Source organism: Myxocyprinus asiaticus, chromosome 2, assembly GCF_019703515.2.
Source record: "Myxocyprinus asiaticus isolate MX2 ecotype Aquarium Trade chromosome 2, UBuf_Myxa_2, whole genome shotgun sequence".
In the NCBI taxonomy this organism is placed as follows: domain Eukaryota; kingdom Metazoa; phylum Chordata; class Actinopteri; order Cypriniformes; family Catostomidae; genus Myxocyprinus; species Myxocyprinus asiaticus.
This window is the reverse complement of record NC_059345.1, coordinates 21,707,763-21,731,280: the sequence shown is the minus strand read 5'-3', so window position 1 is coordinate 21,731,280 and position 23,518 is coordinate 21,707,763. Positions and strand designations below refer to the sequence as shown.

General features: G+C 41.3%; 1 protein-coding gene across 1 annotated transcript in view; it reads right to left on the bottom strand.

Annotated features, from left to right (window-relative positions):
- dnah2 (dynein, axonemal, heavy chain 2) overlaps positions 1–23,518 on the bottom strand; it is a 299,507-nt gene that overhangs the window by 111,599 nt on the left and 164,390 nt on the right. Inside the window, exons 36-41 of the mRNA XM_051722679.1 lie at positions 19,676–19,865; positions 19,368–19,548; positions 19,031–19,158; positions 13,151–13,303; positions 12,369–12,494; positions 10,022–10,240 (exon numbers count right to left, since the gene is read on the bottom strand). Of these exons, the coding sequence (XP_051578639.1) occupies positions 10,022–10,240; positions 12,369–12,494; positions 13,151–13,303; positions 19,031–19,158; positions 19,368–19,548; positions 19,676–19,865 (997 nt within the window). The remainder of the gene's footprint in view (positions 1–10,021; positions 10,241–12,368; positions 12,495–13,150; positions 13,304–19,030; positions 19,159–19,367; positions 19,549–19,675; positions 19,866–23,518) is intronic.

The window sequence follows — 23,518 nt, the reverse complement described above, 5'->3', positions numbered from 1 at the left end:
TGACCATACTGTATTATTTTATATCCATTCCCATTATAATCAACAAAGCTATCTACACTGGGAAACGACTGTCTGTGACACCAACCTGGTCTCAGAGAATCATGTTACTATACTTAAATTTTAAATGTGACTTCTTGTATGTAAATGTCAATAAACACTAGATATCAGAATCAAAATCAGCTTTATTGCCAAGTATGCTTACACATATAAGGAATTTGTCTTGGTGACAGGAGCTTCCAGTGTACAACAATACAAAAACAATACAAAAACAGCAGCAAGACAGATAATAATAAAAAATAAAAAAAATTTAAACTAATTATACACATACGTACAGACACACACCTACATACATACACACATACACATGGGTAGTGCAAATCTAATACAATCTGTTATGTACAGTGCAAATACAAATCTGTTATGTACAGTGCAAATGTTTTTTTTTTTTATTTATTTATTTATTTATTTTTTTATCAGAGGAATGAAATGGCAGAAGAGGTTGGATGTGTTGGATAAATATAAGAAATACTAAACTGTGTATTGCACATAGTTATTGCTCAATGGGGCAATTTAACTGTTCATGAGATGGATAGCCTGAGGGAAAAAACTGTTCCTGTGCCTGACGGTTCTGGTGCTCAGAGCTCTGAAGCGTCAGCCAGAAGGCAACAGCTCAAAAAGGTAGTGGGCAGGGTGATTTTTCCAGCCTTTTTCCTCACTCTGGAAGTGTATTGTCCTTTGTAGTCTTCTGATGTCTGATTTCGTAGCTGAACCAAACCAGACAGTTACTGAAGTGCAGAGGACCGACTCAATGACTGCTGAGTAAAACTGTATCAGCTGCGTCTGTGGCAGGTTGAATTTCCTCAGCTGGTGAAGGAATTACAACCTCTGCTGGGCCTTTTTCACAATGGAGTCAATGTGGGTCTCCCACTTCAGGTCCTGTGAGATGGTAGTGCCTAGGAACCTGAATGACACCACTGCTGCCACAATGCTGTTTAGAATGATGAGGGGGGTCAGTGTTGGGAAGTCCACAACGATCTCCACCGTTTTGAGCGTGTTCAGCTCAAGGTTGTTTTGACTGCACCAGACATCCAGCTGTTCAACCTTCCTTCTGTATCAGACTCATCGTCATCTTGGATGAGGCCGATGACAGTGGTGTTGTCTGCAAACTTCAGGAGCTTGACAGAGGGGTCCTTGCCGATGCAGTCATTGTAGAGAGTGAAGAGTAGTGGGGAGAGCACACATCCCTGGGGGGCACCAGTGCTGGTTGTACAGGTGCTAGAAGTGAGTTTCCCCTGTCTCACAAGCTGCTGCCTGTCCGTCAGAAAGCTGGTAATCCACTGACAGATAGACATGGGAACAGAGAGTTGGTGTCATTTATTCTGGAGCATAGCTGGGATGATGGTGTTGAAAGCTGAACTGAAGTCCACAAAAAGGATCCTTGCATATGTCCCTGGTCTGTCCAGATGTTGCAGGATATGATACAATCCTATGTTGACTACATCATCCACAGACCTGTTTGCTTGATAAGCAAATTGAAGGGGATCTAGAAAGGGTTCAGTGATGTTCTTCAGGTGGGCCAACACCAGTCGCTCAAATGATTTCATGACCACAGACATCAGGGCGACAGGTCTGTAGTCATTAAGTCCTGTGATTTTTGGTTTCTTTGGGACAGGAATAATGATTGAGCATTTGAAGCAGCATGGGACTTCACACTGCTCCAGTGATCTATTGAAGATCTGTGTGAAGATGGGGGCCAGCTGTGGTTAGCACAGTGTAGAGCCGAGGAGGGCGGGGCTGGGCTGAAATGATGCACGCCCGGTCCCCAATCAGCCTGATGGGGCGTGCGAGGGATAAAGGCGCCGGGGATGACAGTTCGAGAGAGAGAGAATTACAGGCAGCTGCCCTGTGTGTGGTGTTTTGTTTTGGGTTAAGTTGATCATTAAACTATTATTTAAATTCTCAAGCCGGTTCTCGCCTCCTCCTTTCCACTGAACCCCCTTACACTGTTGCCGAAACCCGGGAAGGAGGAGGGATGCCCGTCGCAGAGTCCTCGACACTGCCGTCCACCCAGGGGAGCACCGCTGCCATCCGCCGATGGACGGAGTAACCCGACCACCCGGACGCGGGGAATGGCCGCCGTCCGCGAGGCGAGTGGACTGGACTCCCCAACCGTCAGGAGAGATGGAGCCGCCGCCAGGGACGGAGGAGTGCCCTGCCATCCCCCAGAAATGCGGAGGGGTCGAGAGAAGACCGCCGTCCATGAGGGGAGGAGGGAAGCGACTCCCTGACCACCTGGAGCGGTAGGGCTGCCCTGCCCGAGGAAGGCGGGGCCGGGCTGGAATGACGCATGCCCGGTCCCCAACACAGGATCGAAGACACGCTGGTGAGACGCCATCTGGGCCTGAAGCCTTCCTCGTCTTTTGTTTCCGAAAGACGCGGCTCACATCATCTTCACAGATCTTAAGTGCAGGTTGAGTAGCAGGAGGGGGGAGGAGGGGGGTTGCAGGAGGTGTTGGTGTTTGTGTGAAGTGAAGGTCAGAGTGGGTGTGGGGTGTGAGATTGGGCCTTTCAAATCTGCAGCAGAACACATTCAGTTCGTCAGCCAGTTGTTGGTTCCCTACAGGGTTGGGGGTAATTTGTGAGTTGTTTCATGCCACTCCACACTGATACAGGGTCGTTAGCTGAAAACTTGTTTTTCAGCTTCTCAGAGTATCTTCATTTAGCCACTCTGATTTCCCTGTTCAGTGTGTTCCTGGCCTGATTGTACAAGACTTTATCCCTACCCCTGTAAGCATCCTCTTTGGCCTGACGATGCTGCCTGAGCTCTGCTGTAAACCACGGTTTGTCATTGTTGAACTTTAAATAAGTCCTAGTAGGAATGCACATATCCTCACAGAAACTGATATATGATGTAACAGTATCTGTGAGCTCGTCCAGGTCTGTGGCTGCAGCCTCAAAAACACTCCAATCCGTGCAATCGAAGCAAGCTTGTAGTTCCCGCTCTGCTTCATTGGTCAATCTCTTTACAGTCCTTACTACTGGCTTGGTTGATTTTGGTTGATATGCTACAACAACAATGACTTTCTACTCTGTTCCTCACACAGTGCAATTTTATGACATCAAAACTATTTCACAATAATGTTTGCAATCTATAACCAACTACATTTACAAGCTTATTCGAGCCCAATCAAGCTGTGCGGTAGCTCAACTGTGGAATGTTTTGACTTCATGAAGCTGTGAAACTCCTGATTATTAATTAGGTTATGTGCAGATAATGTCAAATAATATTTTACTGTTTTGATAAATAGTCATTATTGATAACCAATTTAAGTGTTTCAATAAATATTTTACATGATAATTTGATAACTTTATCTAACACTATCAGTAGGATTTTGTTAACCAGTGTATAAATTAGGGATTTCAAATTTAAAGCGCTAATTTATTCAGATTAATTATAAAAAAAATAATGAATTAAAAAAAATTACGCAATAAAAGTAAAAAAAGTACGGATTTTCCTACAATACGAGCAATTGAAGCTTGAAATACATCTATTGCCTGTCTGTCACTCACACACATTGTGTCGATGTAGTGACACTAAGGGTTTGCTCTTGAGAGCCCCAATCACCTCTGATTTATTCAGAAAAGGCCAATGAGATTTGGCGAGTGGAATTTGCACGCCACTCTCCACCCCGGACATACAGGTATAAAAGGGGATGGCGTGCACCACTCATTCAGACTTGTTCTTTGGAGCCAAGTACATGTATTGTGTTCGTCCCGTCACCTCATTCCACATACTGCTGGATTTAAGGCACAGATCAGTGGTCTCTCTCTCGCACGGTCGAGTGTTGTTGAGTTCACAGGTGTAAAAGAGCAATTTCTTAAAAGTGTAATTTCCTCTGAAAGAGCTTGCACAAACAGCTGCCGTCTTTTTTAAGATGTCCTTTCGCCTTTGTGGGTGCGGCCATTATCTCTCCCCATCGGACGGCCACGAAATCTGTCTCGAGTGCTTAGGTCGCCAGCACGCTGAGGCAGCATTTGTGGATGGGACGTGTTCTCACTGTGAGAATATGCCCATGAGAACGTTGCGGTCTCTTTGTGAAGCAGAGACCCACCGCAGCTGCTCCCCAACCCGGTCCGTCCTGTGTTGAAGTGCCGTGGGCGATTTAGGGGTGGCCATGGGAGTCTATCCACCGGCTCAGTCCCCGTGGACCTCCCATCCCCCAGCACGCTTGTTCTGCCCAGTACAATTCACGAGCGAGGCAGGCGGTCCGCCTCAGGGCGGATTTAATGTCTCGTTCGGTGCTCACGATGAGGATGAGTTATCAGTCGCAGCATCGGAGGATGGGCTGCTGCCTTCAGAAGCGGATGAGTCTACTGAGCTCCCGTTCTCAGGCAGCTGCAAACATCGGGCTTGAGTGGAACCCTCCGCCCTGCCCTGAGCGTTCGCGGCTGGACGATTGGTCTCTGGGTTCGGAACACCCCAGTGCCGTTCTTCTCGGAAGTGCATGAGGACCTCAAGAAGTTGTGGAAGGCGCCTTTCTCTGCCCATACATGCTTCGTGGGCTCGTCCATCCTGATTACCCTCGACGGCGGGGCGGCCAAGGGATATGTCGAGCTCCCCCAGGTAGAGTGCGCTGTGGCAGTGCACCTATTTCCGCAAAGCACAGCCACCTGGAGGAACCGACCAAGGCTCCCTTCCAAGTCTTGTAAGTTTACTTCGTCTTTAGTGGCGAAGGCTTACAATCCTCCGCCCTTCACGCCATAGCCATCCTGCAGGTCCACCAGGCCAAGGTGCTTAAAGATCTGCACGAGGGTAGGACCGACCCAGGGCTGATGCAGGAACTGCGCACTGCGACCGACCTCGCTCTACGGGCAACGAAAGTCATGGTACGCACCCTAGGTCGGACGATGTCCACCTTGGTGGTCCAAGAGCGACACCTGTACCTCAACCTTGCGGAGATGTGCGACATCGAGAAGGCTTGCTTTCTCAATGTGCCCATCTCCCAAGGGGGGCTTTTTGGTGACACTGTCGAGAACTTCGCCCATCAGTTCTCGATTTGGTTTTGGAGGACAGCAGAAGGGGAAGGCTGTCTCCAAACAGAGGCTGGCCCATTGGGTTGTGGATGCCATATCTTTGGCTTACCACAAGACCTGCCATGCCCCTTGTGACTTTGGGCGCACTCCACCAGAGGTGCTGCATCCTCCTGGGCACTGGCAAATGGCACCCTCTCTAACAGACAGAGCAGCGGGTTGGGCTACACCCAATACCTTTGCGAGGTTCTACAACATCCGCATAGAACCATTTTTGGCCCAAGTGTTACTGGGTACCAACAGGTAAAGGTCGGGCAGCCGGTTGGGTGTATCACTTGCATTAGCACCTTTCCCCTCTCGAGGTGATAATGTGCACTGTCTTGTCCATAACAGTTCCCCACAACTGGTGAACACTGGACACCTTCTCGATTTCTTAAGCACTGTCCGGTGATGAACTCGGCGGAGAAGTAACACCACTAGGCCCGGTACTCGTGGTATGGCCCTTTACAGGTGAGCCCGTGTACTTGGGCTCAGTGCTCCATACGTGGTGATTCCCCCCTCAGTAATCCCATATGATGTATTTCCACTATTCGGTTTCCCTGTCGGTGAACCCTGTGTATTCCCCTTGGCAGAGATCCGCTCTGCCTCAACCACTGGAGCTGTGTACCCTCTCCATAGATAGGGTCCTCCACAGGGGTTTTGTTCCATATGCGAACTTCCCGGTCGGTAAGTCCATGTGAGGTATTCTCCACATGTTAACCTCCCTCCGATAGGATGTGGTCTCCATAGTGCTCTCCCTCGAGGAGAGAGAAGAGCACTTCCCCAGCACTGTTCTATCAGGTGCTCGGCGGGAAATTGCTTAATACAGGAATCAGGAAAGTCCAGCACCTGTATCCTCCTCTGTTAAGTGCTCTCCTCCCACCCTTAATGGTATCAGGGAGGCACCTTACCTGACATGCTGGAAGGTCACGACGTGGTCGAGCGTTCACTGTGAGGCATGCAGCAGCTTGCCTGTGTCCGCTCTGCTGTACCTCGTGACATGGTTCAGTGCCTGTGGCATTTAATATAGGGACCCCTAGTGTCACAACATCGACACAACGTCGAGTGAGTGACAGACAGGGAACGTCTCGGTTACTAATGTAACCTCTGTTCCCTGATGGGGGGAACGAGATGTTGTGTCCCTCCTGTCACAGCGCTGAACCGACCGCTGACATGGCCGGGACTCTCTCTCGGCTCCTCAGCACAAATCTGAATGAGTGGTGCACGCCATCTCTTTTTATACCCGTATGTCCGGGGCGGAGAGTGGCTTACAAATTCCATTCGCCAATTCTCATTGGCATTTTCTGAATAAATCAGAGGTGTTTGGGGCTCTCAAGAGTGAACCCCTAGTGTCACTACATCGACACAACATCTCGTTCCCTCCATCAGGGAACAGGGGTTACATCAGTAACTGAGACGTTTTTATGAGCTGCGTCAATAGGTGGCAGCACGTCTCAAACCTCAGAAGCAGCGCAGCTACAGAATGAGAACTGCTCACTGAGGAAGCACAACAGGTCGGCGAACAGAATACAGGAATCTTGAGACGCGATCTTCAAAGTTTCCACTGCTTTTAACTTGACACAGCATCTATTAAAAATAGTGCAGACTGAGCGCAAGAACACATACTGTTAGAACTGGACACGAACTCAAAGCAAAACAGATTGCTGTCAACTGTAGGCTTGTTCCATGATATGAGAATAAAACAAACAATATCTTGAGTTATTAAGCCACTTTTTGTATTGTCTAATCAATGCTTTATTCATCTGCTACAATAATGCAATTTATTTCAAACTGAATTTAAATCTGTATTATTATAGGCCCTACATATTATATTTATAAATATTTGAATTACTATGCATTTTTTTATTAATCATCTTTATTTGGAGGCTTTTTTCAGCAAATAATGATGGATGCAATTAATTGTGATTAATTCGATTAATTAATCGGCAGGTCATGTAATTAATTTGATTAAAAATTGTAATGAATTGACAGCCCTAGTATAAATACATGGACCAGTAAAGCCAAGTGAACACTACATGACTTGCAGTTGGCACCATGCGCACACTAATTTAGCTTTTTTGCTTTCAGTTGTGTAAGTGCGCACACTACACGAGTGGGTGTATCAACTACACAACCATTCGTCCCGAGAGCCCCGTGTACACCTGGGATGAAGACGCATTTTGGGTTATCCGATCACAATTGGACAAGTGAGACATATCACCGTTTAGGCCACTTGTGTTCGGATTTTGAGGGGACAGTCTCTGATTTTTAGGATTACATACATCAGTCATTACGTAAGTGTATTACTGAATGACAATAAAGCGCAAAAAGAGTACAAGAAAAAGAAAGCTCTAAAAACTGTCACACCATTTCTCTTAATTATACCTACATTTAATGTAAGCACAAACATGTTACTTTAGTGGAACGCCTGTATTGAGTTTCAGATGTGTGTGCATTTCATCTGTGTCACTGCATGTTGATATCAGGTATACCGAAGAAGTTCCATGAAATTCTGGTGCATGTACATGTATTTGCTTTTTTTTATTACTATTATTTTCTAATCGGTTGGTTATTTCCTTTTAAATCCGAACTTAACCGGCAAATGTATCACCCAAAACATATAAAATCTAAAAGATACAATCCCGAAATTCATCCATAAACTCATGCAAACAGCAATGGGAGATTTGATTCATGATATCATATCAAAATACAACATGAAAGAAGGGCTTGTGCCTGTTTTTTGCACTGATTTGCATAGAAGGAAAAAAAATAAGAAAAACAGCTGAGAATAATGATGAGACTGCGAGTTGCCTGTCTCTGGCTCATCGGGACAGTGCGGACACCTGACCACTCGTTGGCCAGATTTCAAGCAGTTTTGAAATCTGTCGTAGAGTCTGCGACAATTCAGGCCAAGTCGCAGAAGTACGCACGCTACCATCACACTACCGTGCGATATGAAACTTCTCATCTCAGATCTATCACTCACTCAAAACATCAAAGGAGATGAGCCGGAGTCATGTAGTGTTTCCTAGGTTTAAGGCATGTGCCAGAATGACTGATAGGTCCCATGGTATAGTTTTTGCCTCCAGTAAAAGGAGTTAAGGTTCAAATCCAGCCTAATATAACTTTTTATTTAAATAAACGGAGATTGCATCTGTACGTTACTGGATATATATCATCCAGTAATGAGGACTGGATCATATCAGCGGGGACATCTCTGTTTTAATTTTTCTTTGTGATTTAACTGGAAAGGAGCGGGAGGTTCGGAAGGAGAACAGCACGCATCTGGATGCACAAGAGTACATCGCCATTGCTGTCACTCAACGCAATTGATAACAGATGCAACAAGCACTCATCATAACAAAAAATAACAAATTCCAGCACTGGATCGCCACTTCTTATAACTCACACGAACGAAATGGAAACTCCTGCTCAAGAATTGGAGATGTTTCTACTGCATTCGACACTTACCTGAAGAAAACTATTTCAAAAAGTGGTGGGGATAAAATTGGCAAAGGCAAAAATCTGTAGGAACATGTCCCACCCGTAAATGATGCCTATGGATACGTGTAATGAACCACGTAATTTTATTTGGCAAAACTGTCACCACAGTCACATAATTTTTCATGAGATCAGGTTGTGTGACACAGTTTAAAGAGTAGACTACTCTGCGAACTGCGAACGTATCACTGTATAAACAGTATAGCAGAATCTCTTTATCGTTGACATTCTTCTACTATCACACAATATATACCGTTATACCACCAGGCGCTATACAGAAGAGGGAAATTTGGATGGCAGCTAAACAGGAAAACAAGACATTTTGACAACACCAACAAAGCATACTAGTCAGACCTCACCTGGATCTCTCTCTCACACATACACTTCCAGGAACATTATTAAAGAAAACCTATGAAACACAATACTCCCGCCCCCACACCCCTTACGCCACTCTTCTATTTTTACCCACATCAGGTTAAGACATGTGAAAGGGTTTACAAAGAATGAAGGAGAGATATGAGAAAAGGGGGAAAAACAACAAAAGTAATATATATATATATATATATATATATATATATATATATATATATATATATATATATGAACAAATATAAACACTAAACACTTTAGGAATGAGGAGTCTCAACCAACTGGGTGAAAACATGTCTGTGTTTAAATCACAGCATTGAGTGGAGCTCCTTTAGCCGCAGTTAAGCCAGCTGTGAAAAGAAAGAGATCATAAGCACTATCAATTAGTGTTAGCTGCCGTCTCGACTATGCCATCATTTTCAGAACACCCACGAGTAAGAAGAGTCTGTCAGGGGGGCTTTTGATGAGTGTTAAGTCTTTGTTTTCACACGCACTAAACAGTGAAGAGTGTTTAAGAGAAACTCTGTTGTCTTGGCGGTAAGAGTATCAGGCGATGAGTTAGCGTGGTCACTAATGGCAGTTAATTTTCATGCTAATGAGGGCTTGAAGGTTTGCATCGTATTTGTTTCAGTGGCATGATTTTTGCCCTTAAAACTACGCGTGTATGGAAGAAGCTCATTTAAAAAAAGGGACTGCTCTCCCTGCTTATAAAACCAGCCAAAGGTGGTTTGCTGGTCTCAGCTGGTTTAAGCTGGTCTAGGTTGTCTCCCAGCCTGGATAAGCTGGTGTTTATCTGGTTAAGCTGGGCAGCCAGCTGGTCTCCCAGCCTGGCCAGTTGGAAAGTGACCTAAACCCTAAACAGCTTGTCCAGGCATGGAGACCAGGTAAGGCTGGTTTAAAATGTTTATTTGTTTTTTTCAGCTGGACTGATATATAAGGTACCTTGCATTAACCTGCTGATCTATTTAGCAGGCCAAGATGAAAAGCAGCTAGTTAGTGGCCCAGTGAAAGAGAGAGAGAGAGAGAGAGAGAGAGGGATGGAAAGAAGAGACAGAGGCAGAGAGAATGATGGAGGTCTCACATGTATGAGGCTGTACCCCAGCTCTCCGTTGCGGTGCAGGGTGCTGAGGGCGTTCTGAAGGGTTCTCCATGTGACTGTCTTGCCGCTGCCTGTTTTCCCCACAATCATTACTGAGTGTCTGGAAGTTTTGGTCTCGTACAGTTGAATTACCTTGGTCATGGTGAAGGGGGTCACCTGGAGACCACTCCGACGAAGTTCTGCCTCTATAGCCTCTTTTAACTAAAGATAAAAAGAAAGAAGGTGTGGGAAGGACAGAGAAACATCTAAGTCCTGATATCCAACTAGATGCTAATTGCTTCAGAACATTACATAAACGCTTTCTAAAATGGAAAAACAACCCTTCGGTGTGGGTGAATCCCATTGAGCCACTAAAGACAAATGAACTGGCAAAAGGTGGGCGGTCATCTTAATAAAAACACACGCTGATTCTGCACCCCTGAGTAAAGTTGCACGAACTTGAACTGCTCCAGAGGCACTAAAGCAGCCATGATAAACTCAGGTTAATTTAATCTCCCTCTCTTAGTTCTCTCTCGACTCGTTAAACAGATGGAGAGGAGGAATTAAGGAAATGGTTCTGAGGCGTATGTGCTGGAGTAAGTCAGAGATGAAGATGCAGGATGGGTGATATAAAACAGCAATAAAAACACTGCGTAATGTGCATGAGCGGAGACAGGGAAGGAGAAATATATTCCTTTGCGTGTTTTTTCATTCCTCTCGCTCTTGATTACGGATGGAGCAGGAAGCAGCAGTACAGACGTTCAGAGGAGTCTGCGTTATATCTCCATACCTGAGTTACAAACACTGTAAACCCTGTCTCCAAATACACATTTCTCTCTCAGACAATCTCTTAAGTATTCAGAAAAGTGTAAATGGCTCCATTTTAACACTCTTTGTGTCATAAACTTTAAACTTTATGTAAAAAGCCTTGGCCATGTTTTTACATAAAGTGTTTTATAAGTGTGTTTGAAGAATTGTCGCATTAATCAAAACAACAGAAAGCAGTTCACTGAGAGGTTAAGCCAAGTTTTGAAGTACATGAAGATAGTTCTCAAATCTTTTGAGAATATAATATATCAAATACTCCTTATGATTTACATTATTCGCCATTTAAAAGATGATTTTTTTATCCAAGCACCTGCCACAACCATGTAAACACTTTGGCTCTGCGGCACTTTCAAAATTTGATATTTGTATGAGCGATCTGAGATGTCGTGCTTCTGGCTCAACCAGAGCATGAGTTCGGGGCAGAACTTCTTGTTTACCTGAACAATGGATGACAAGGGGAGTATTTGGGAAACCTGATTGGAAAAAAACATTATTTTTGCAATTCCGTTTTGTGCCGCAGAAATGACAAACTTCATCTTAAAGGGCACAGAGTTAAAGGGCTAGTTCACAAAATGTACTCACCCTCGTGGTCTGTGGAACACAATTTAAAAAAATAAATAATTTATGCTTTTCTTTACCGTGCAATAAAAGCATACACTGAAAGAGAATGGTCAAACTCAAAAGCTGCAACATAAAAAGTACAAAAAAGCACAATAAATGTGAAAAGAAGCCAGGTTTGATGTCAATGACACCAAATGTCATTGGTTCTCACATGTCTTGTGACCAGTCGTAATGACGAGAAATTTGAATATGTGGGAGTGCAAATAAGATTTGAGGGCTAGGGTAGAGGGGAATATTTCTGGTGAATTACAACTTAAATTTCTGTCTTTTCCTAAGAAAAAGCTACCCTATGGCTTCAGAATGCTTGGAAATGTACTGGAGGACACAAGTCGTATAGACTACTTTTATAGTACTTTTATGGTGCTATTTTGTCCTTTTTGGTGCTTGACACGCCATGGTCACTGCATATTGTATTGTCACTGTAACATCTTTTTAAAACACAGGCTTGGAATGATATGATACTATAAATGATGGCATAATTTTCATTTTGGGGTGAACTAGTTATCTCTGTTACTCTGTTTCATGGATCAACCTTTCTATGCTTAAAACTACAACCTTTGGGGTGCTTTGTTCATCCAGATTTTATCCTCTAAGCTATCACTAACGCCTTTGCACTGGTCTTTATCTGTATTTAAGTGAACAGTATAAATGCAACAATATTGTGTACAGACAGGGCATGAAAATATCTGCAGGGATTAATGGATCTTTTAAGAGGTGCTTCAGAGAGAGAGAGAGAGCCTGTGAAAACTGTGCAAGAGCTGCTCTCTGAAAAATAGGATGTGTAATCAGAAACACACAAAAATAGGCTTTTAAGAGCTATGAGTCAGAACATACATTCATACACAAAAACACACACTTTCAGCTGCTTCATGTCCATTATGAACATGCTGGGACAGGCTACCTTTCCATAGTCGATAGTGGGTGTTTCCACAGCAGGGAAAAGATCCTGGATGATCCCATTAAACAGTGGCAAATCGATGGAGGTCAGCTTAGCTATGTTCATGTCTTTCATAGACATCAGTAAGATCTGGGGTACAAAAAAAAGTTAAATTAGTTCAGTGTAGGAGTAGATGTTGAAAGCTAATGTGAGCCAGTTTCACTTGACCAAATGTCAGCCTTAATTTACAGGCAGGAAGCCACAAAACTATCCTCAGATACATCTGAAAACAATCCCTCTCGCTCTTCTGTTATCAAAAGCAGTAGCCTTACCATTTCCGAATGACATTTACTTTAACACGCATTCACAGGCGTGAACCTTACATAAACATGGGACACCATTTGCATGGGTGATGAGCTTTAGTATTAAGATGAAGAGAGGAAGAGAGAGAAAAAGAGGAAGGAGATGAGTTTGCATATGGGGTGATGAGTCCTTTTCAACTTCTCTTTTAAGGTTTTGTCCCCTTTGATACATTTTTTATCACAGCCAGAGAGAAGCACATTTTAGTGTGACGTCCCTGTCATTTTCATCACCGAATACACACACAAACACACATGTAATTAGGTACACACACACACACATTCACACACAAAAATGTTTCATTGAGGTTTTATTGAACATATGTACACTAGTAGGTATTCAGATGGTGCAGGCATCTGTGAGTGGAATGTCTCTGAGATTGTTATTGGATAAATATTAATGAATTTATTATGCAGGTCACTCAATGGCATGCATGTGTGTCTCACCTCTTCATCGGCAATGTAAGAGCAAGCTCTGCGCTTCTTTCCAGCATAGCGAAGTAGAGAAGTGAGAGCACGCAGGCCAAAGTCATAGTGGTCCTGTTTAGACAACTGCTGCACTGCCAGAGAATACAGGGTGAAGACCTTCTTAGCCAACACCTGAGAACGAAATAGAGAGAAAAACAGGATTTTTCAACATGAGAATATTTAAACTTGATTTTATCTACTGGGAACTGACTTGATTTTGTATATCTGGTCTTCTATTGACCTGTTTCAGTGACGTCACTTTTCCCACGCAGCTGCCATATTTGTGACCAACAGCGAGAGGAAACAATGGCGGTGAATGGAAAAACACCCGTAAACGATATCAAGAAAACATTAAAAAAACGCTTTTGATCCATGCCAAGTCCCAGGAAAGGTGTACTCAGGCCTGAGGTCAGCACAAATATTGCCAAATTTGACTTTCGCAGACATTTAAATATATTTTATTCACGATTCATCTGTAGGCGAGTCTGATGTGTGACCGGCGAGTGCACACGCCTACCGGTACATCACTGTAAACATCTCTCATTCAGAATTTACACATGTTTGTGTTGTTTTATGCTCTGATTTGGTCAAAATATTAAAAACGCCTGGATGATCCTGTCTGTATGAATGTCAGGGCATTCATACAGACTATATATTCACATTATAATGCTATTTAATTCATTAAGTGTTACAGTTATCACATACCTTTATACAGTCTGGATGTAATGAATAACATCATCCTCTGTGCATTTCCAGTTTAATTGTATCCAAATCGATGTTGTAAATATATTTGACACGTTAACAGATGACGTGTTTTTATCCGTGCTCTCCCCCTTCTTCGCTGCTTGTCTTTGGCGAAATTAAAGTTTGTCGACTACAGTATCTCACAGGACACGGATGAAGAGAGCTCCACTGACACTCCACTGTCTTCTCTCTTATTGGTAGTCACTGCCGAAAGTCTCTCCTCATTTGCATAAAGTTACACTTTTCTCAACTTTCTGAAGTCACTGGACACGCCCACATCTAGTCACCAGATGTCGCTGTCGCTCGTGTCGCCAGCTCTCATTAAAAATGAATGAGATCATATCGCTTTGTTGCTAGAAGTCGCTGCATGTGTGAAAGGGGCTTTAGTCCTGGGATTTTGTTAATCCGTGGATAAATACATGGATCAGCTTTTTAACATTCATGGTGACTGATTGGTCTTGTGGTAAAGTTTCGCCTCTAGTACAAGAAGTTCCCGGTTCTAATCTGCCCTAATATAACTTTTTATTTTAATAAAATAAAATTACATCTGTATGTCAGTAAATGAATTCTGTATCATGAGTCAGGATTTGTTTGCATTTTGCTTTACAAACTAAACTGTGGTGGGGACATGTCCCACCCATCTCACCCATAAATGACGCCTTAAGGTGCACTGTTGATTTGTGCACAATAAGACCTGGAATGTTTATTAAGAAAGCAAATACTGTAGGGTCTAAAGTGTTTTCATTTCACGTTGACTTTAACATGCTGGAAATATTTTATGGGAAAAAGAATAGAGATTCTGTGACCTTGAGTTGGGAACTCCCAACTTAACACAGATGAAAGAAATCATGAAAAGAGATATAACAGACAGGGTTATTTATCTGACGGTAATAAAGTAATATGTCAGATGGACAGGTAGAGAGAGAGAGAGTTTAAGAGGGAGTGAGATTGGGAGTGGATGTACAATGTAATAACTTTATTGCATCATTTTTTCATCTGTGAAGGATCAGAAGTCAAGAAATCAAAAGTGAGAAAGTAAAAGACGGTGAGATAAATGACTTCCAGAAAAACAGCATGATATAAAAATTGAGAAAAATAGACAAGTAAAAAAACTAGATGTGAGTGGTATTTATGTGACAGATGATGGTTAATTTTAAAGAGTCACATTATGGCTGTGAGTTGCCTACCTAGCAGGGATGTCCCTGTAATCCTGTCAGTGAATTAAGTACTTTATAAATTAAAACTACTTCCTCTTATGTAATTTTCTATTTATTTGGAACTTGACAAACATAGTCAAAGTAAAATAAATAAATAAATAAAAAAGGCACAATTTGGTTTTGAATTAACCTTACCATAATGCTAAACTTCACATTATGCAAAATTTCAGTCTGATGTTGTTAACTATTATTATTATTATAAACTTTCCTCAAGAAACTCAACATCTTCTCAAAGCAATGCAACTAAGGAAATATGTGGCAAGGAGGAGGGCGGGGCCGGGCCATGATGATGCACGCCCGGCCCCTAATCAGGCTAATCAAGCCCACGAGAGGGATAAAGGCGGCCGGAGGAGGCAGTTCGGGAGAGAGAGAGCTATAGGCAGCTGCCCTGTATGCGTGTGTGTGTGTGTTATATGTCTTTTGCTTTAAGTTAATCATAAAATGATTATTTATATTGTCAAGCCAGTTCTCACCGCCTCCTTTTATCTCGTTACAAAATAATACATAAATAAAAAAATATCCCAAAAACAAACAAACAAACACATTCCATTAGGCTCTTAATGATTCAAGTCATCTCTGTAGAGAATATTTGAGTATCTGAAGGCAAACATGGTAGAAAACTCAGAATTCAAATGGGTCACGTAAGATTTGTGGTTTGTGCACATAAAGAGAAACAGCATTGAGTAGCGCAAATGATCCTGCTCTGAACTCTCCTGTCTCTGGAGCACAAATATTTGGAAGCCTGTTGGAGTCGCATGCACTTGCATGATTAAGAGGTAGCGTGCGCGACAATCACGTGAATCACAGCTGCGTGTCAGAAAAGAAGCGTACTTAGAACATGTCATTGAATTTGCGAAAAATTGTCAGTGCCTGAAAAACCGTTTCTTCAATTCTCTCAGTCTCATGTGAAGCTGCTCCGCATTCCTCCTCTGTTTCTCTGGCAGAATGTGTATCATGTACTTGTAATATGAATAGAATGAGGTGCACATTTCTTGCCACGTAGTGGCGATTTTGCATAACCACGATAGAGACGATAACCCAAAATGTATACCGGTTGTCATATTTCTACTGGTTTTTCATGTCTACTGGTATATCACCCACCCCTACTTTGCCCCATACACTGAAGTCCATGGAGGGAAACATCAGCTCCAGTGTTATCCCCAGGCACCATGATTTCTACGAGCATTGTAGCCAAGCTATTCAAAGTTCAAACAATTTCAACTGTGACCCAGTTGCCGCTGACTTCTTGAAGCAATGGCCAATGATTACCCGACAATTCAGATAAAGTTTCAATACATGGGTGGTGCCAGAGCTAAAATTAAAAGACGTTCTCTGCAATGCTTTTCATTTTGAGGCCAAGTGGCACTTGACGATTATGTTGAGCGGTGCATTGATGCACTGATGCGAATCATGTGAAAGCCCCTTAACTCTGTGGGTCAACAGAGAGTTTAATGCCCTCAGACTGCAAGACTAAACTTACAGTAAATTTACTTGACCAATGACTGCTATGAGTGTGTTTGTGTATGTGTGTGTTTGAGAGAGAGAGAGATAGAGGTAGAAGGCAAAGAAAAATATAAAGATGAGTGGAGAATGTACTCATGAAAGCAATGGATATATAAATAGAAGGCGTTTGGCAGATTAAAGAACAATAATGGTGTGTGAGGGCCAGGGTTACCATGTCAGCTCCTTTTCCACAATACCAGCGAACAGTCTTACTTAGAAAGAGACGAATGCTCAAGCGAGCACACATACCGAAACCCGTGCCAAAGTCACGCTAGGCTGAGCAGACTATGGGCTCACAGGGGATGGTCATCTTGCTGTCAGTTATGGCTCATAACGCCAAGCCGTGCACACTCTGCTGCATCAGGGCAATACTTTTTATCTCCCCCTTTCTCTCTCTAACATGGCTCAGCATTGATATGTCCATTTCCTCTTATTTGTGGAGGTAATAGTCCTCTCTCTACAGCAAATGATGATATTCCTGTATTGACTGCAGAGAGATGGGCATTTGGAAGAATGCAGAGTATTCTGGGACAATCAAATCTGCAATTGACATTCTGTTCTTGGCTGGAACTAGTGCTGGTTCCTTTCCCAGCTCTCTTAATCTCAAGTCCATTATTTGTAATTCTGAGTCCAATTCCCCATGCTTGTCTCTCTGCCAGCCCGCCGGGCCTGTGTACAGCATCAACAAATGAGCCTTCACGATTGGAGCGTGTTTGCGGGGCGAAGAGTGCAACGCAGCCAATGGAAACTTGTGGGATTTAGTAAACCACAGGGGAGTGTGTCTGTGGATTGTGTATTTGAAAGGGCTTGGCATTAAGTGTTGTGTTGTTGAGCCGGTTGGGTGTCTCACGTGCAAACGTGAGCATAAACACACAATCAGCATGCCTGCTGCATGTTGGAGGTAATCCGACAGCAGGATCAGCCCCCTGGAGTATGTAAGTGTGTGCGTGAGTTGTTCCTTTCTATCTCCAATAGAATCTAATATTCCACAATAACCTGCTCTCTCATCTCCTTCAACAATTGTCTTTTCATGTTTCAGTCCAGCAATGACTCAACATCATTAATTAAACAATATTAATTAGTGGTGCTTGTGCTATGGACACAAATGATACATAAAATCTTGCAGCTTGTTGAAGAGAGGTATGCTATTACTTAGAGATTAGACTTACAATTTTTACTTGGTGGATGATAAAACAGGTGAAACAATCCCATAGGTTCACAGAATGAAGGACCTGTGCCATTCTATGTACCAGAATATTGCAGAGATTTTGGGATGGGGTCTTTTGACTTGGGCCAGTATGCAACCACCTAGCAACCACCCAGAACTCCCTAGAAACCATCTAGCAATGTCCTACAGTAGCAACGACCCAAAACAGCCTAGACACTGCCACCACAAAAATGCTCTAACAACCAGAATACCAGAATATAGAGTATTGTGGCCAAGCACCTCTCACATTTTCATCAGAAATAATATATATACACTACCGGTCAAAAGTTTTGAAACACTTGACTGAAATGTTTCTCATGATCTTAAAAATATTTTGAGTTTTGATTTATTTTGGATTTTGTTTAGTCACAACATAATTCCCATAGTTCCATTTATGTTATTCCATAGTTTTGATGACATTACTATTATTCTAAAATGTGAAAAAAATAAAAAAATAAAATATTTATATATATATATATATACAATAAAGAATGAGTGTTTCAAAACTTTTGACAGGTAGTGTGTGTATATATATATATATATATATTTAAAAAGCACCATTGAGCCTCAGTGTTTACTTATAATTATGTCTGCACATTAAACTGGGATAGAAAAAAATATTTTAACATTTTAAAACTTACACAGAATACACACTTCACCTTTAAAGATTAGGTTTTAAATTAAATAAATGCTTGTTTAGCTCTCAAGGTTGTTAGCAGTAGAGACATCATTAGTTTCTCAATGGTTAGAGGCTTTTGAGTGTCCAAAATGCAATTCAAAATCACACTCTAAATTTTTACATTTAAAATGTTAAATTGGCATCATTAAATCACTCTGTGCAGACACTTATGGCTTTCAGGCAAATCTTTTTACACATTTAAAGAGTATTTTACACAGAGGATAAAAGTCAAAAGAGGTCGTTGAGAGTGAGAGAGTGTGCGTTTTTACTTTTTAAGGTCATCCTTTTTATCCTATCCTATTTTTTTATTTTTTATTACACTGTGTATTTTATCTTTTTGTTTTCTTAAATTATGTACTCTGTTGCATAATTTTTTTTAATGCACTATTTCCTTTATATGCAGCTAAGCTGTAAATGAATAAATGATTGAACTAATATTTTTCATGCTAATAAAGCACATTAAAACTGAAACAGTTTGTGTGTGTGTGTGTGTGTGTGTGTGTATGTACCTTGCAGTTATTGAAACCCTCAGCAAAGAGAGTGATCTCAGCTATAAGGGTGGAGTCTGGAACTACCATAGAGATGGGCCTGAACATAGACTTCAGATTATCAGGCAGCTCAGTGCGGCCAGCATAGCCTACAGACACACACACACACACACACACACACACACACACACACACACACACACACACACAAAACATGTAAAGGGAAGTGAGTGGGCCAGAACCACATACAAAGACAAAAACAAACATTTATGGACAGCCTTCTATACATGTTTGACAATCTTAAATGGTGCTAGACAAAGTTAGATACAACAGCATATGGTCCACACCGCCAGAGTACCTGGATTCATGGTGATAAAGATTCCACAAGACCAGACCAAGTTGATCTGTCTTCCTTCAAAGATTAAGTTCTTGAGGCCTGCAGTCAGAGCAGACAGGATTGACAAGATCTGCTGAGCCACCACGGACAGCACCTCAATATTTATGCGGTTAAACTCATCAAAACAACCCCATGCACCTGTCTGGAGAGAGATATATGCATATACAGTATCAAACAACAGTACATTTAGGATTGAAACATTTAGTTTATTAAGTGCTTATATGAGGCTTATTATGTGGTTATAACATGTGTAAGTCCTGAGCTGATACCTGAGCCAAACCAGAGTACATGCGGCCCATAGATTTGAAGTCCAGCCCCTCTGAGCAGTTCACCACTATCACATACATTCCCAGAGCTTTCCCGAGGTCTTTCACTGTCTCCGTCTTCCCAGTGCCGGCGGGGCCTTTGGGAGAACCTCCCCGGTGCAGATGAAGCGCTGTGGTTAGAGTCATGTAACACCTTTGTAAAGAACAAACACACAGTTTGCAATACAAACACACACTGACACATATACCATTTACACACACATACAAGCACTGAAAAATGTTTTTGTTTCTGTTGCAAAATTAGAACAAAAAACATGTTTTTATTACTATAAAGTTTTTCTATCTAACATTTATCTAAATGAGGACATCCCATACACGTCTATAGTTTACACAGAAGTCATATTAATCTAATAATAATTACCACAAACTAACACAGTGTGCTAACAGGACATGACAAGATATAGCGACAAACAATAAAAGCTATCATTTCCATGTTAATGTAAATTTTTGTCCTAATCAGCCACGAAAATAGAGATGCGCAATAAGTCATTTTGTCGGTCACTTGGTTTCTATTTCTATGATGACATTCTGGCCCCACCCACATTAAAAATGTTTTGTTACAATAGCCTGCTTCACATAACTGTATAGTAAACATCAAATGTGACCTGACTGGCTGTGTAGAACAGATATTTTGCTTTCAGGTTGGACAGGCAAATTACTTGATGCTGGAATCTTATCGTGTCACGCTTGGTTAAGACACGGTAATCTTAACCCAAGCATTACCCTTCTACTGTTGACCTTTCAGTGACGTCACTTTTTCTTTGCAGTGGCCATAATTGTGACCATCAGTGGGAGGAAGCAATGGCAGTGAATGGAAAAACACCCGTGAAATGATATCAAGAAAAAAAAATGCTTTTGATCCATGGCAAGTCACAGGAAAAGTGTATACCGGTCTGAAGTCTTATCTCTGTATGTCAGTAGTCTGATATGTGACCGGCAAATACTCACCTATTGGTACATCATTGTAAATATCATTCAGAAGTAACGAATGTTTTCGTATTTTTTCCTGGTCTGATTTGATTACAATATTACAAATGTCTGTGATGACGCCATCTGTATGAATGTAAGAGCTGCTTTTAGAGCAGCTCTCACAAAACGTTATACATACTGGGTGTTATGAATTTAACATTGTCCTGTGTGCATTTCCAGTTTAATTGTATCCGACACGATTATGATCTAAATATAATTTACATGTGTTCAGAAATAGCTAAAATAAATGTGCATAAACTGAAAGGTGTTCAGATCCATGCTCTTCTCCTTCATCACTGCTTGACTTGGCCAAAACAAAGCCATGTCACTTAAAAAGATATATCTTTAATGAAAGAAAACAGCAAATATTTTGGCTCTGGTAAGTAAAAATAGATTTATAAATAGAAACAAAACTTTTGTCGCATTGCACAGCACACAAAAGTAAATGAAGTTTTGGTCAAAAAATTTTTTCTAATAATATCATTTATTGTATTAAGGACCAACTTTACCCATTAACCCTCTGGGGTCGACGGACGTGCCGGCTCATCCTGCTGGATTTTTTTTTCATAACAGCAGAAACAACTTAAAATACTGCGTCATCTTTGGGCATACAGATAAGTGTAAGACATCATTGAAAACTATAAAGGGTCTACTTTTATTTCTGTACACTCACAATAACAACAAAACCTTGTGCTTTTGTAAAATAAAGAAAATAAACAGGGTGCGCTTTCAGCCGTCTCTGTCTCCACGAGCATCTTTCTGAAACACGTCACAAAAATGAACTGAAACTCCGCGAATATTTATCACACAGACATGAAACATATGTCTAAAGAAAGCTTAAAATGTCTACTTTTAAATAAAACAATTCACATTTACAACAAATATTCTCCTGTAATGTAATCTGTATGAAACAAAGTGATGTACAGTTTCTCCTGGCTAAGCTAATTATCGCTAATGTGATCACACCCACCAGCAGAGCGCGCTATTCATATGGTAATGTGCTGAGGCGATCGATGCAAATGGTAAACGCCCCCAACAATGCCTTAAAAAGCATCAAGTTCATTCACTTTTCTGCGCGTTTGGAAAATGGCATGCTACACAGGTAAGGAAGCTCTTCAGATAGTCCTGGATAGTGAAGAAGAGTTCACATTTTCCTCAGAAGAAGAGATGTTTGCATTTTGTAGAGCGACTTGATCCAGCCGAGGATATAATTTCGGATGAGTAAGTCATTTAGTTTTACTTACATATTAGTTGACATGCTATTTTATATAAACATGGACATATTTTACTAGCTGGACTATTTCCAGACTTGCCAGCCGTAAAAATATTTCACAATATCACTGTTTTTGCTGTATTTTGGATCAAATAAATGCAGCCTTGGTGAGCAGAAGAGACTTCTTTTAAAAACATTAAAAAATCTTACAGATCTAAAACTTTTAAATGGTAGTGTAGGTCTAACATTTTTAAGTAAAGTCTTTATGTAAAGAAAATGTATAGTCAGATTACTTCTTTTAACTTAAACTACAAACAATACATTCAATCATTAAGTCTCCTCACATTCATTCTCTCTCAGGGGAGGGGTCTTTGTCTCTTCAGGTGTGAATCACATCAATATTCATGATCATCCACGCCTCCTCGCATATGGCCTTTCTAACACTAAAAGTGTCTTACAAAAGTTAAATGACTATTTTGTTTTGTATGAATGAGTGATCAGGATGGTTTTCGCAAAAACTCTAGGCTACGAGATCCAGTTCTCAAAAGTCTTGTGAACAAATGTTTAGTATGTGTTATATGGCCTTATTTCAGTGACTTAAAATTTTTGCTTTTTCAAAAACCATGCATAAACGTTATTTTCTAAAAATACAAACATGTTTGTATTTTTAGAAAATAACGTTTATGCATGGTTTTTGAAAAAGCAAAAACCATGCTTTTCACATATTATTGTAGCCCAGTTTGTGCTGAATACAGTGTTATCAGACTTTAGCCACTAATATGTTTAAGCAACTGAAAAAAGCACAAATGTCAAGGCATGTCAAAACTTCTCCAGGGCCCAAAACACCCTCAGACCCCAGAGGGTTAAAGGTATTATTCACCAAAAAATGAAAATTCTCTTATTATTTACTCACCCTCATGCCATCCCAGATGTGTTTGACTTTGTTTCTTGTGCTGAACACATATTAAGATTTTTAGAAGAATATTTCAGCTCTGTAGGTCTTCACAATGCAAGTGAAAGGTTACCAAAAGTTTTAAACTTCAAAAAGCACATAAAGGCAGCATGAAAGTAATCCATAAGACTCCAGTGGTTAAATCTGTATCTTCAGAAGCTATATCATTAGTGTGGGTGAGGTGAAAAACAGATCAATATTTAAGTCAGCTTTTACAATAAATTCTCCTCCCTGCCCAGCAGGTGGCGATATGCACGAAGAATGTGAATCACTAAAAACAAAAGAAGAAGAATGTGAAAGTGGAAATTGATAGTAAAAAAGTACTTGAAGTTGCACTATGTAACTTTGTGCTTTCTAGCAACATCTGTGGTTGAAACTTAAAATGGCAAGCAATTGGCTTAAGAACACTTTACGTCAGTCATGTTTTGGCACTGCTCATTTGGCGGATGAATCTCATGATTTGAGCTTACTTGGACATTGCCTATGTTTGAACATGACTAGGAGATATTCAAAGCTGGAGTCATAATGTGCTATTTTCATGTTGATACTGTTATACAATTAAACATTTAAAACTGAAATATTACTTGCTTTGATGAAGATAAAAAAAACAATCCTACATATTTTGAATGAATCAATTTTACACTTATAGCGC